This window comes from Mauremys reevesii, linkage group 20, assembly GCF_016161935.1.
Source record: "Mauremys reevesii isolate NIE-2019 linkage group 20, ASM1616193v1, whole genome shotgun sequence".
NCBI lineage: Eukaryota > Metazoa > Chordata > Testudines > Geoemydidae > Mauremys > Mauremys reevesii.
Genome location: NC_052642.1, coordinates 8485530 through 8499698, shown reverse-complemented (window position 1 = coordinate 8499698; position 14169 = coordinate 8485530). Strand labels below are relative to the sequence as shown.

At 44.2% G+C, this 14169-nt stretch overlaps 2 protein-coding genes across 4 annotated transcripts in view; one reads left to right on the top strand and one right to left on the bottom strand.

Moving 5' to 3' along the window:
* Positions 1 to 3678, bottom strand: part of SPNS3 (sphingolipid transporter 3 (putative)) — a 64318-nt gene extending 60640 nt beyond the window's left edge. For both annotated transcript variants that reach the window (XM_039507541.1, XM_039507542.1), the window contains exon 1: positions 3453 to 3678. The gene's annotated coding sequence lies outside the window, so the exon portion shown is untranslated. The remainder of the gene's footprint in view (positions 1 to 3452) is intronic.
* An 80-nt stretch (positions 3679 to 3758) lies between these two features.
* Positions 3759 to 14169, top strand: part of UBE2G1 (ubiquitin conjugating enzyme E2 G1) — a 45327-nt gene continuing 34916 nt past the window's right edge. The window contains exon 1 of one of the 2 annotated variants that reach the window (XM_039507544.1): positions 3759 to 4002. In XM_039507544.1, coding sequence (XP_039363478.1) covers positions 3957 to 4002 — 46 coding nt within the window. In that variant the 5' untranslated portion in view covers positions 3759 to 3956. The remainder of the gene's footprint in view (positions 4003 to 14169) is intronic. The other variant, XM_039507543.1, reaches the window with a different exon arrangement.

Genomic DNA, 14169 nt, shown 5'->3' with positions numbered 1-14169 from the left:
CTCAGTGGGACTGAGTTTTAAGCCTAATGATAGTTATCAATGATACAATTTAAATTTCATTTCACTAATCTCAGCATGCATGAAATACATTTGCATTGCAGACATCTATGCTATCTACTGAGAGAAGTGGGTTATTTGGTTTCATGAGAATAAAGAAGTTAGGTGTGGTAAGCGCACCACTTTTCCCTAATCTGCCCCGTACAGATAGTTATCATGGTGCAAGGGACAGATCATTACCATCAGCTTCTGACCAACCAATCCTTGTTACTTCTACTAAGGCCAGGTCTACATTACGGAGTTAGGTCGACGTCAGGCAGCTGAGGCTGACCGAAGTCTAAATATCTACACTACAGCATTGCTTCTGGCAGTGTAAGGCTAGGCCTACACTGGGAGGGGGAGTCGACTTAAGATACGCAAACTTCAGCTACGCGAACAGCGTAACTGAAGTCGCGTATCTTAGATCGATTTCCCTTCCCGCAGTGTAGATCAGCTCTCAGTGTGAGTAGGTAGTTCACAACACACTGTCTCCAAATCTGCTAACAACAGTGTCAGTATATGCCCACTGTGGTGGTGATTTCTCGTAATAAGGACAGCTGAAATATGAACTGCTCTGACACCATCAACTCATTTCGCATGTTGTGTACCACCAGCCATCATAATGTTAACTCAAATGGAGTTTAAAAACAACCAACTATTGGGTAAAAGCACCATCTCCTATTACCACTCACCTGAGCCATCCAGACACCCTCCTCCCCCAATTTAGCAACATTTAACATCAAGCAAAAAGTTTCCCATACACACTGCTTTGGGTCATACCACTGGTGTTTGTGTATGAGACAAGTTCTGACTTTTATCTTTGTCTTCTATGATTCTTGTCAGAACCTTGAAATTCTGTTTCAATTAACTTTATGACCAGAATTATATAACTAAAATTTAGAATAGCCCTGACTTTTATTGACATATTTCTGATCTACTCTATCAAAAATCCTCCTTACCTTTAGAGTTTGAGATTTTTTCATTAAAGATTTAATACATATCTTACCAGAGACCCACATTTTTAACTATTAACCCACTGACCTGAGAAACATTCAATATCTCAGTCTGGATTAGCTAGTTTGGAGTAAGCCTACAACAATGGTCCTACTTAACTGGGCTCGCTGAAGCCTCTTCTACATTTAAGAATTACACCAGCACATCCACATTACCCATTTATGTTTCAGGGTCACCAGTATAGCAGGCTCCTAAAAAGTATTCCCTGCAACTGTTGCAGTATCACTGCATTCTGGATCCCTATCCCAATTCCCAGCGTAGCTCCTCAAAAGCATCTGATTGTTTAGCACTATAAAGTGCAAAATGAACTCCCACAGTAAAGACTTTTAACATAAAAATTAAATATTGTTTTTAAGAACTGAATGAAACTGACAAAGCATTGCAGGTTGGGAGCTGTGTGAAATAAATTTTGGGATTAGAGTCTATCTCCCAATGAATGGGTGACCTTTTCCACCCCTCACAATAGGTCTCAGCTATCTAGCCCTTCGGTGTGATTCCCTCTAATGATAACAATATCAGTGAAGGGAAGAAAGAGGGTATATTTCATCTGTGTTGGAAATTCTTGTGTTATCTCAGCTAAATTATGTAAGAGGACCAAGCCTTGGTCAGAAAGATCAATGGAGAGATAACAGGAGTGAGGGGCGGGGGTAGTGCTAGAACGACCAGTGCACTGAATTGCCAGCTTTCAGGCCACATGGGGCTTAGCTTCACTGCAGCATTAGCTTAAGGAATAAATCCAGGGATGCCCCTAACCAGACTCCCAACCACACACAAACATTTCTAGCTCAACTGAAGCGGTGCTTTACATTTGTGCTAACTGGCTCATTGAGGGCATGGGTTGAAATTTGAATGCTTCTGAATCTTGAGCTAGTAAAGCAGCCAAGATCCAGCTATTCTGTGCAGCTAATATAACCACTCTGTGCAGTTTGACTGATCTCACTAGACTACCGCAAGAGAAGTTACCTTGCATATAGATGACTTGAGCTAATGCCACAGTGTACATAAACCTTAGAATTTCAGTGGGGCTGAATGATGAGATAGGAAGCAATAGTAATGAAACTTGCTGCATGCCTTTCCACTTTCAGAACTCAATGCAAGATTTCCCCCTCTGATGTGGCTTTCCCTTACTGATTCACACTTTGTGGCCAACCCCAATGCTAGTGCCCTTCCATCAATAAGAAAAGTATTTTCCATAGTAATAGGAGACTTTTTTTGGGGGAAAGGACCTATTTCTTTATTTTAGAGAGCCAACACAAAGTAAAGCCCTTTGCAAATGTAGTTTGCCTTATCTTTGTAGAAAAACAGCTACTTCCTCAGCTTCTCACTAATTCAGTCCTCTAACCACTCTACTTCTTACAGGATTAAATAAACAATATGAATAATAAGAATCTAACAAAACACCCAAAAGCCTTCACTATTCAGCAGAGAGGCCTGCACCTCTTCTATGGGTTCAAACAACCCTTTGAGACAATCACACAAGCAGCTCTTACTTTTTCCAGCGTATGTACTGGATTTCTAGCTTAAATTACTCCCCTTCAGACCACTTCCATGCTCTCAAGGTCCTTTCCTTATCCCTTTAACTGTTGTTTTAAACCTCTTCCTAGATGTTTCATATAAAGACCCTTGAACCATCTCCACTCCCTTCAACTATAAAGCAACACAATAGATGTTTAGGAATTACCAGGAGGTGAGGGAAGCTACCTCTTTTATAGTCCCTCCCCAGCATACCTTACCTTACTGCCCAGCCTAGCTTTCATAACCCCAGTCCCAGAGTACTGTTCTGGGCTGACCCAGGAGAGCCAGAGCTGGCAAACTGAGCTCCTCTTAAAGGGACAGCTTGTCCCGTGATTCTTCTATAAATGCTTTCATTTCCTCAAGCTCATTCAGACAAAACTCACATCACACAATAAATAAGCAAAATGACATACACTTTGCAATGCTCCTACACAGAGTAAAGAGAGAGAACAGTTTTCTTCTAGCAGCAGCCATCTCCCTAGGAGTTTGCCCTTGTCTGGTCCCACGCTGAAAACCCCAATTATTTTCTGGGGCTTTGGAGGAGGTGGTACTTGGGTAGGCTGAGGGCTGCAGGGGTTTGGTGGATAATTATCCAGGGGCGGCCCTTTTTTTACTGCACCCCTTTGAATAAATCAGTGGCGAGGTGCTTGTGGAAATGCAGTGTAACTGTCCTGCCCCCTTCCCTTGAGCTGCTGAGGTAACTCCTCTGGGGCCCAGCTCCCAGCTTCCCTTGAGCTGCTGAGGTAACTCCTCTGGGTCCCAGTCCCCCCTCCCTTGAGCTGCTGAAGTAACTCCTCTGGGGCCCAGCTCCCCACTGCCAGGCACGCATGGCCTAAGGAGAGTGCTGGCCTGGGCTTCACCGGGGGAGTTGTTTCCCCCATACATACTATGAGGAAGATGCAGGAGTGAAACGCCCTGCTCCGCGAGGGGAGGAACTGGGAGTCCTCCTGGCTGTGGGCCACTGCCAAGTTCAACAAGCAGCACCGAGCGTGGGCTCCCGCCTTCTCCGGGTTACAGCGAGGGCCATAGCCTGACCTTCTCAAAATGGCGGCGGGGGTGGAACCACCTGGACCTCCCCAAGATGGCGACGCGGAGCGGCCGGCCGCCGGAGCCTGGTTGTGGGGAGTGCGCTTGCGCGCCGGGGCCCTGAGTGCAGTGAAATTCCGGGAGGGAGGGGGGTGGAGGAGGTGGCGAGTGAGCGGCAGACACGGAGCGACGGGCTTAAGCCCCAGTTAGGGACCCTGTGTGCTACGGCGGCGCCCGACGCGGAGCCAGACCCCGGGGGGGCCAGGAGCGGGCGGCGTGAGGGGGACTCGCCGCCGGCCAGTTCATTCGCCGCAGCGTCGCCGCCGCCGCCGCTCGGACTCCCTCCCCGGGCAGAGAGGGGGAGAATGACGGAGCTCCAGTCCGCCTTGCTACTGCGGCGGCAACTAGCAGGTACCGGGGCTGGGGCCTGGGGCCTGGGGCCTGGGCCGGGGCTGGGGGCGGCGGTGCGGGAACCCCGCTCAGGGTGGTGAGCCGCGTCGGGCCTGTGGCGGACGCGGGGGGGCGGGAGCATGAGGTCGGCGGGGTGGGGGGTAAGTTACGGGCCGGCTGTGTGGACAGGCGTGGGGGGAGGAGGACAGATTGGGGCACCCCTCCCCCCCGCGCCGGGAGCTGAGGGAACTAGGCCGCCGGGGGGAGGGGGAGCTGCGTGGAGATCCAGGGGAGGGGAGCTGCGTGGTGGAAGCGGGGGAGGGGCTCAGACTGGGGTGCTTGGAGGGCCATAATGGGGTTAGGGTATTTCCTTCCCCTTGCGATGGAGGTCGCCGTTGGAGTCCCCCCCCACCTCCTCCTTGGTGGCAGGCGGAGTGAGGGGGGTCCCCTTGTGTTCTCTCGGGGCGGGGCCTAAAGAGGATTTGAGGGACTCCCTTGTGGTCCCCCCGTGAACGTGCCCAGGGTTCCCCCCTTCCCTGCTAGGCTGGGGTGCTGCTCAGTAACAAAGCTCCAGGAGGCGATAGCTGGGCTGGTCTCTGTGGGGCTGAGCCCAGCCTTAAGGGGAGGCTCTGAGGGGCTGCAGCTGTCACGGGCATGGCGCTCCCCCCTGCTGTGGGGAAGGGTGGGCATCTTCCTCCTCCCTTCTTTTGTTTTAAGCTCTGCAGTAGGAGGCTCGGGGTGGGGGTGGGAATCTGACAAGCCTGGGGTCTGGGCTGGAGGCGTGTGGGTGCTAAGTGGGGGTAGGTCGGAGGCTGGGACTGGGGGCGCAGGATGGAAGAAGGTGGCGAGATCCGGCTCTGCCCCAGGTGTCTTGGGGGAGGGGAGACGATGGAAAAGGTCGGGGTCGCTGCTGGGTTCACTTTCTGACTCGCTTCTCGATCTCCCCTCCCCCTTTCTTTGTCCCTGGCCTTACCAGCCTTGCATGGCTAGCACAGTGTGCCTCAGCCACTGCTGCTGATACTAGGGGACCTGGCTCGGCTCGGCCTGTCCCGGCGGCAGCGCCGAGCATGCGCGGGGCCGCCCGGGCGGCTGGTCTCACAATGCAGCTCCATGTGCTGCTAGCTGCCAGATTTAAAGAGAAATGATCTAGCAGTTGTGCCTGTATGGGCTGCAGCAAGCAGCGTGTCATTTTCTTTTCTCCCTCCCTGCCGGAGCACATGCTCCCCCTGGATCACTCTAGTTTCCTGCTACCAGAATGAAGTAATCACTTTTAAAAACAGATTTACCTGGTATTTGACTAAGGTGTTAGTCATAGAATATCAGACTGGGAAGGGATCTCAGGAGGTCATCTAGTCCAACCCCCTGCTCAAAGCAGGACCAATCCCCAGACAGTTTTTTGCCCCAGATCCCTAAATGGCCCTCTTAAGGATTGAACTCACAACACTGGGTTTAGCAGTTCAATGTTCAAATCACTGAGCTATCCCTTCACCCTCCCTTAGTCAAACCTAATGGCCTTTCCCTTGTGGGCAAAAAAAAAAAGAAAGATTGCTTCACATCACAAGGAAATGTATGGTACTAAGTATAACTAACCTCTGACAAATGAGGCTTTAGTGAGTGGAGGAGTCACACAGGGGAAGAAATCATTCAGTGACAATGGAAACCAAAGTGTAGCTCTAGTGTCAGAGGAATTACTGGAATTAAACTTGAAAAAAGCAGTAGAAATCCTCGTGTAGAGGGGCAGTCCTTCGTGGGACTTGTTCCCTCAGCAGAATGAGGGAACACGATGACTAGTAGCTCTCTTCCAGTATTAATGTCTAGCTTGCGACATAAGCAATTTTTAGAATTTTTTTATATAAACTTTTTATAAAAAAACCCATCTTCCTGCTGTCTCTCTTGCTTTAAATGAGTAGGTTTACATTGCAAAAGAATGCATGGACTCAGATTACTAACATGAATTAAAATTCGGGTGACCAGATAGCAAGTGTGATAAGTCAGGACTTTTTTTGGGGTGTGTGTTTGTGTTAGTTCATTATGTAAAACCAAGCCCCTAATATTGGGAGAGTCTCAATAATATTGGGATGTCTAATAACCCTAGTTAAAGTAACAGTGAAGACAAGGCAACTCTGCTTTTAATTCAGGTTAGCAACTAGAGTTCAGCCTCAGGCTCCTCTAAGGTTTGAACTCTATCTGCTAACCCAGATTACAAACCAAGTTGCTGTGTGTTCACTGATTTAATATTACCTAAATTAAACACATTCTGTGTGGTAAACTAAACGCGTGTAACAGTGTTAACTAGTGTATAATCTCTTAAAGATGTTGTAAGGAAGGTGTCCAGTGCATAATATGACTAAAATTAATAGTGTTAGCAATGGCAATGTTGAATGTATCTGTTCACCTTTTGCAGTGCTGAAAATCTTATGATCTCCACACTCAGTGTATAGAGTTGTCCAGAAATCCTATACCTTCTTAGAAGGACTTAGTAGTTTGCATCTTTTTGTGTATATACACTGGGTGTATGCAGTGAAAGTGGTCTATTTTGTCATAATTGCAAAGCTCAGTAACTGCAATGAAGACTTGTTAGGTTGGGAATTCTCCAACTTTCTGCTTCAAGTCACTGATGCTTCTCTGACACAATGAATAATCAAATACCTCAAAGACATGGCTTATGATCACAAACCACAATTTCTTGGTTATATATTGTGTAACTTAAGAGTTGCAAGACCAAATGATGGCATAAATCAGTAGACACAGTACATTACTATTTTGGTGGCATTACTCCTGAAGATTGCATAATTTGATATTAGATTTCTTGAAAGAATGGTCAAGAAACTATGTAGATTTGATTTCTGTAAGGAGTCTCTGAAATCCTGGGTTGCTCCAGCATAGGGCCAACAAGAAAAAAGTATGGGTAACTTCAGAGAATGGGCACTTGAGTGTACAGGTAGAACTGTTTTCAGTGCTTTGGCCTTAACTTGTATGCCCTTGCTGTTGATGAACTCTGCTTATTTGAAACTTCAGTTTTAAAATGTGCTTTCACACATTTTAAAAGACAACCAGTGAGACAACTTTAAAAACTTGTCACCATTGCCATCACTAATTCAACAGTATTGGGAGTAACAATGCAAATGCTCTGTAATAGTACTTGGAACAGATCTAACCCAGTGTTATGATAACGCAGCTGGTAGCCCTTCCCCATGATGGGTTCCCATTGTAGGGTTCTGTGGCATGCTGAACCTATGGTAAATGCCTAAACTTTGGAGAGGAGTGGGGGGGTAAAGGAACCTTGGAGTCTTTGAAGTACTACTTCTAATTGTCAAAATGATCATCCAAAGGACACTTCTCCATATTTTGTTAGCATGGATGGGATTTCTAAAAAGCAAATTGAGCAGAAACTTGAGACTTTCAGACACTGCTCTTTTTTTGATAGGCCACTTGAAATCCTAATGCAGAGGTTGGACTTGATGTATCTGTCATCTGACCCACTGCTGGCTGCCTTCTTCCAAGTCTGTTTCATTTTTTCACACCCACAATATTTGCTGTACCTTCAAACAAACTGTAACCTCCTAATATTCTGATACTACTGTTTGCTTCTGGTGAGACTAATACTTCACAGTCAGTGCTATGCATAGTAGGAAGGCTGGTGAGTCACAGGATGGGATTCAGGGCGGGGGCTGAGTAAAGACAGCAAGTACATGTCTGAGATGCTTTGTGTGATCAAAGTTTGGTAAAATAGCTCTCATCCCCTTTTCTTTTTAAGTAGTAGTCCCTGAGCACAAGAGGTCTGAATCAGAGCTGTTAGACTTGGGGCAAGGGGTGGATGGGGGAACCTGAGAGCTGAAGGTAGAGAAACAATTAGTGGATCGAAGAGCCATCATTAGGGCAAGGAGTGGGTTAGAGATTGACTGACTGCATTCTCCCAATGTAGTTAGGAGGGAGAAGAGCGGGGTCATAGATAGAAATTTATAATCCCACTTCCCTTATTTCTGTTGGTAGTAAAGTACTTGGTATAGGAAATTGTTTCCCTTCTCCCACCCCCAGTCAGTGGCAAAATACCATAGACTTCAACAGAAGCTGGTTGGCATGTACCCAGAAGCAGCTTTGACCAGGGTATCACTACCTTTAAAGTAAGCCATCTTCCCCACTAGCTAGAAATGTAACTTTCTTTAAAAGAAAATACAAACTTGAGCAAAACCTTTTTTTTAATTAAAAGTCTTTAAACATGCAGATGTAATGACAATAGGGAAAGCTGTAAGCACTCTTCATGTACGATCTGCCACAATATGCTACCCTGGTTATCTTTTGCATTGTGGGAAGTCTAGCTACCAGAAAGCTGGTTCTCAGTAGTGCTGTAACTTAAATCTTGAGTTGCTGCTGCCAATGCTCCTGTCAGCTGACAAGGTGATCCTCTTGCCTGTATGAAAGTAATAGTCATAGCCAAGTGCTAACCCTTTTCTTGTCCTGGATAACACATCTAAAGCTGTAGATGTGTTGAGCTTAATTTCTCAACTTGACTTGAGATGTGAATATATATGATTTCGTATCCAACTTTCTTCCGCTTTCCACCTTGCTCTAAGATGCTAATAGATCTTGTCTGTCTCTCTTCAATGTAGACTAGACAGTCTTGTTTTTTGTAAAGGATGCATTGACAGATACAATAAATAACTTTTTGCATATCAAATTACAGACACTATCAGTGTAACAATGTGCATGTACTTTCAGTATATCAACTAGATCCTGGACTAATACAAGAAGCTGTCAGATCTTGACTAAAGGAGTCCTATTGTGTAATAGAACATTAATAGTAGTCAAACTTAACATGGCAAGCCTTACATCTGCCTGTCCCACGTAAAGTAACATTCACATTTAGCTGGTAATTAGTTGGTATTGTCCAACTCTGATTTCGTTTTTAAAGGGGAAGCATTAATTACTACCATCACCAGAGCAGCAGTATTTCTGGGACAGATGTACCAGAGAGAGAAGTGACCAAATAGGAACTAAAACTTAAAGTGGGCGGGCTTTTTGACTCCAGTGGCCTTTCTTACCCAGCAAATCTTTTGTCCTGAAGTATACCCTAATTAACGCTAGTAGCTTCCCCTTACTCCCCTTCCATCAGTGGCCAGACAGCAACACAGCCAACTCAACCATGTTCTGGTTGGATTTTCTAATTTCTGTTGGTGACAGTAACCAAGGTGACCATTAAATTAAGAACTTTCTCTTCCTCTTCACCCCCACAAAAAACTGCCAGCTAAGCGTGATTACCCTTTTCTTTTGAGTTTTAATACCTAAAGTATGAAGCAACAAAGAGTCCTGTTAGTCTTTAAGGTGCCACAGGACTCTTTGTTGCTTTTTACCGATCCAGACTAACATGGCTACCCCTCTGATACTAAAGTATGAGTAACTCTAGATTTCTGATGGTAGTGATTTTCTCCAGGAGCAGGCAAAGAATAGCAGAAGTCAGGGAAAACTACCTGAATAGATATGTTCATGTACAAGCCTTGGAAAAATAGACGCATCTCACTGAGAACATACTGGGTCAGACCAAAGGTCCATCTAGCCCAGTATCCTGTCTTCTGACAGTGGCCAGTGCCAGGTGCCCTAGAGGGAATGAACAGAACAGGTAATCATCAAGTGATGAAGTACTGACAAGGGATGCTGTGGAATGAGGAACAATCAGTGCCTTCTGGGAATGCCCACACTGAAGAAACTTTCATTTTGATACTATCAGGCAGATTAATTTTGGGGTTTTTTCACCTAAATTCCTTAAGAGGTATGGCCTGACTTCCAGGTACCTGTTTATGATGATGGCCAAGACTGTTTTGTCTTTAAGTGTAGCTAAAACAGCTAACTGCTTCAGAAATGTGCTTCATAGGAAATGGATTAACTTTTATCATGCTTTCTTTTCTAATAGAACTTCATTATGCTTGGTCCATCTGTCCTTAATCCTCATTTAAAAAAAAAAAACATACTTTATTGTAACTGAGTAAGACTGCCTTCTGCTTGTGCTGTCTTTCTAATGGAAAACGTAACTACATCTCCAGTTCAGAAAGGATTAAATAGGCATTTGTTTTAAGCTTTTTTCACTTTCAAAGCTGTAGTTCTACAGCTTTAAACATCCCAGCTGAGAATAAGTGGTCCTTATAAATTAAACTCTTATCTCTGCCAGAAATACCAGTGTTCTGGATCATTTTACTTCTTGTAGAATTACTACTTCAAACTCTCATCTCTTGATCTAAGCACCCTTGCTGGGACATTTTCAGGGTCTTAACTTAGCCTTGAAATCATGGTTCTAAAGCATGGAATAACACTTAACTTTTTTTTTTTATGCACTCATCTTAACTCATGCCAGATCCCCTTGATGCAACTTTGTCGCTATTGCCAGTCTTGAGGACCCAGTTCAACTAAATTGAAACTGGAAGAAGTACCTTTTGCTTGCCACCCTGAAAGGCAGTGAAGTGTAGGGTTAGTGGAATAGTACAAGTATCAACCAGAGTAAATATGAAAATCCGATCTCCTAAAGAAGGAAAAGAGTAAAAATCTTGGAAAATAGTGGGAAGGAGCATTCTCATCTCTTATGCTTGATTTCAGGTTTGTGTAAACTAATTATGTTTAACCAGTTTGGGTAGGACTGAGATTAATTTCTACACAATCGATCTCTACTGTTTCTTTTATACTGTAACTTTGCTTCCCACTTGTACATCCTTTCAGGTAATGGTAGGAATACCCCACCATGCGAGTGAAATTCATGCTGCCTATGGGCAGGTCTGCACTAGAAGCACTACATCCGCACAGCTGGCAGTGCATCTGGTGAAGATGCTCTATGGTGACGGGAGAGCATCTTCTGCTGACATAGTGCTGCTGTGGACAGCACTTAAGTCACTAACTTCCGTTGCTCAGGGGGGTGTCTCCTCCTACCCCCTCATGCCCCTGGGTGATCTAAATTAGATGGACTTAAAGCAGTAGTGTAGACCAGTGGTTCCCAAACTGGGGTTTGTGAACCCCTGGGGGTTCCCGAAATGTTACAGGGAGTTCTCAGGAAAAAAATCCCTAATGGCGGACAGAGCTGTCCCTAGGGACCCCGGGTGCATGGGACCAGCAGCTTGGAGCCCCTGGACTTCCAAGAACTAAGCAGATCAAAGCAAGCATCTCTATCACACTAAGGAGATTTAAACTTCAAGACTCCTTGTAAGAAATGGAAAGGGTGGTGGATATTTTTTTTGCTATTTTTTAAATTAAATAGGCAGCTAGTGTTCTTCATAATTTAAAAAACAAGTTTAAGCTTTGTAACATGTGTTTACCTGAATGCTTGTGTAAGAGGAATTCTTTGAATTGGCTTCTTAGATACCTTCATGCTGTTTCACATCTGATACTTCTTGATGAAACATAGGAGCCTTGTCTTACAACAGGCTTATTCAAAGTGATACAAGCTACGAAAGTGAGATCTTGGAAGAGTGTTGCCACTTTCATAATGTAATAAAAATAGTATGATGATAGTGTGTAATCATGCCATAAAAACAAATTTTATATTTCCAATATCACTGCTCTTATTTATACTCAGGTAAAAGAGAAAATCCCTGGAAATATTCATTTTTAGGAGGGGGTTCACGAGACTTGACCTTATGGTGAAAGGGGTTCACAGGTTGTTAAAGTTTGGGAACCACTGGTGTAGACCTTCCCTCAGACTGAGCTTTGGCAGGATCTATTTGATATCTCCAAAGGCAGGACCTTCTGATTTAGCAACCTAAGCCACCCTGCCACATTCATACTTATTAGACGTATACTTCCCTTCTGCCCTTTGAATCCAGGGTAGATCAACTGGAACACTGATCAGATGTCTAGCCCCTGTAAGAACACTAAGTATAGCTATCTAAATGTAATAGGATTCCATAGAAATAACTGGCTCTCCTAATAACAAATTATTCAAATGATAGTAATGCTTTTGCTGGCCTTGATAGAATTGGTCAAGGTAGTTATATCTTCTGAACAAGAAGGATTTCCTTCCTGTAGGAGATCAACTAATACTCGAGAGCTAAAACTGGCTAGTCAAGCTAGCTGCAGTGACTCAAACCTGGTATTCACAAACAATATTCTGAAGAGTTGCTTGGGGAGAGAACCAACTTGTCTTACAGCAGTTCTGAATAACAATGCAGCCTAGAACTATGAATAACAGGTTTTAGTATCTTGCTGTTAGCAAAGGAAAAGAAGCTGGAAAAATGCCTCTGAATTACTCAACTTCTCCTGTGCATGTTATGGGAAATGTTGCTGGTGCTATGGTTGTGGGGCTTTTGGTTTTTTGTTGGTATTTTTGGGCAGAGTGCTAGGATGTTAACATCTCAATATGGCATATTCTTGTGTGCTGTCATCCCACTTCTAATGGGTGGATTCCCTGGAATGCATGCTATCCTTATGTAGAACTACATAAACAAATGCTGGCTCAAGTTTCATACTCTGAAAATCAGTGAATTTGACCACTTTCATAAGTACATTATGAGTTCACACCAAAGACACTCGGATAATCTGCAATGAGATAGTAAACAAGACAATTACTTTTGCAACTTCTAAGGATTTGAATTTGACTACTTTAATCTATTTCCTAAATGTACCTGTTGCAATTATAATATGCTGTAACTTGTGCCTGTTTCCTCCTTGCAGGCAAATCAACTAAAATGTCAGACTTGGTAATTACTGGTAGTAAACCTTATGGAAATGTCTTCAAGTGAATTATCTTTTTTTTTGGGAAAACAAGACCAGATAATTAAAATGGCTGTTTTGAACCTAGAATGCTTACATGTGATAGACTTGCAGAGGTTCATGGGTATCTTAACTTTCACCCCCCAACCCCCCAATTTGCTTTCTGATTTTGGGGGGGAATTTATTTGTCCATGTGTGCTCCCTCAAAGATGGAAGGAATCTATTAAAATCTCCCCTTTAATTTCTGATGCTATTTTCTTCTAAAGGAAGATAGAGAGGAGGAAACTAAACAATAGTGGTCCTATGCCAGTCTTCACACTCAAACGATTTCCCTAAATAATAAATATAAGATGTTACTTGTGTATTGAGGATGGAAATATAAATAGCAGTGCTTCAAGGCAACCTTTACAATGACCTGGTCATTTAGCTGTTTAGTGACTCAACTAAGTAACTGAAAAGTATCACCATAACAGGAAATTTAGGATTAGTTGAACGCTTTCCTGGCCATGTTTCAGCATTCAGAAGCTAGTACTGTACAGAAAAACACACACTAAATGCAATGAGGTAAAACTAAGGTTGGCTTAAGTCTAGTATCCTACTTGTGCCGCAGGTGCTAAATTGACTAACTTGCTGTGATACTACTTTTCCTTTGTCTCTACAGTGGATCAGTTCTATTCTATTATGGATATAGATTCCACTACTTTCTTGTCTTCTAATGTGGCCCTATCTTCTAGTACACCCAGAGAATGATATTTATTGGGTGACTCTTGGTCTTTAAGCCTTCTGTGTTCCTGACTTGTTCAAGGAATCTAACTGTCCCTCTAACTTTGTAGATCAGCTTAGGGTACATCCAGACTACCCGCCAGATCAGCAGGTAGCGATCGATCTATCGGGTCTCGTCTAGACGTGATACATTGATTCCCAAACACGCTCCCATCAACTCTGGAACTCCACCAGTGTGAGCGGCAGAAGAGGAGTCGATGGGCGAGCTGCGGCTGTTGATCCCTGCACCATGAGGATGGGAGGGAAGTCAAAATAAGATGTGTTGACTTCAGCTACGGTAATAGTGTAGCTGAAGTTGCATATCTTACATCGACACCCCCTCTCCCCCCCCCCCCCCCAGCATAGACTAGGCCTTAGTGTCCTTATTTGCACAGTCTTGCATGAGTTGCTTGTGTTGTGATGAGAGTTCACCTACTGGCTAATTGCTTGCCTGGTAGGTTTAGGTTAAAGCTTCTCCTCCCAACTAGTGAAATAAGGGGTTGTGCAATGCAGTGTTGTAGTCTAGTTTTGTATCAATAAAAGGGTCCTGCATTTTGCTTAAATTCAAGCAACAGTATGTCCAGTGGGATCCTTGTGTCCCTCTTTCAGGACAAGAACTCAGGACTCTGCCTCACTAGAGGCTGCCCAGTTTGATAATCTTGTGATAGTCTTTCTTTTTAAAATGAAAACCAAAGTCTTCCACATCTTATGACCTTCTGTGTGAGGATGAGGATACTT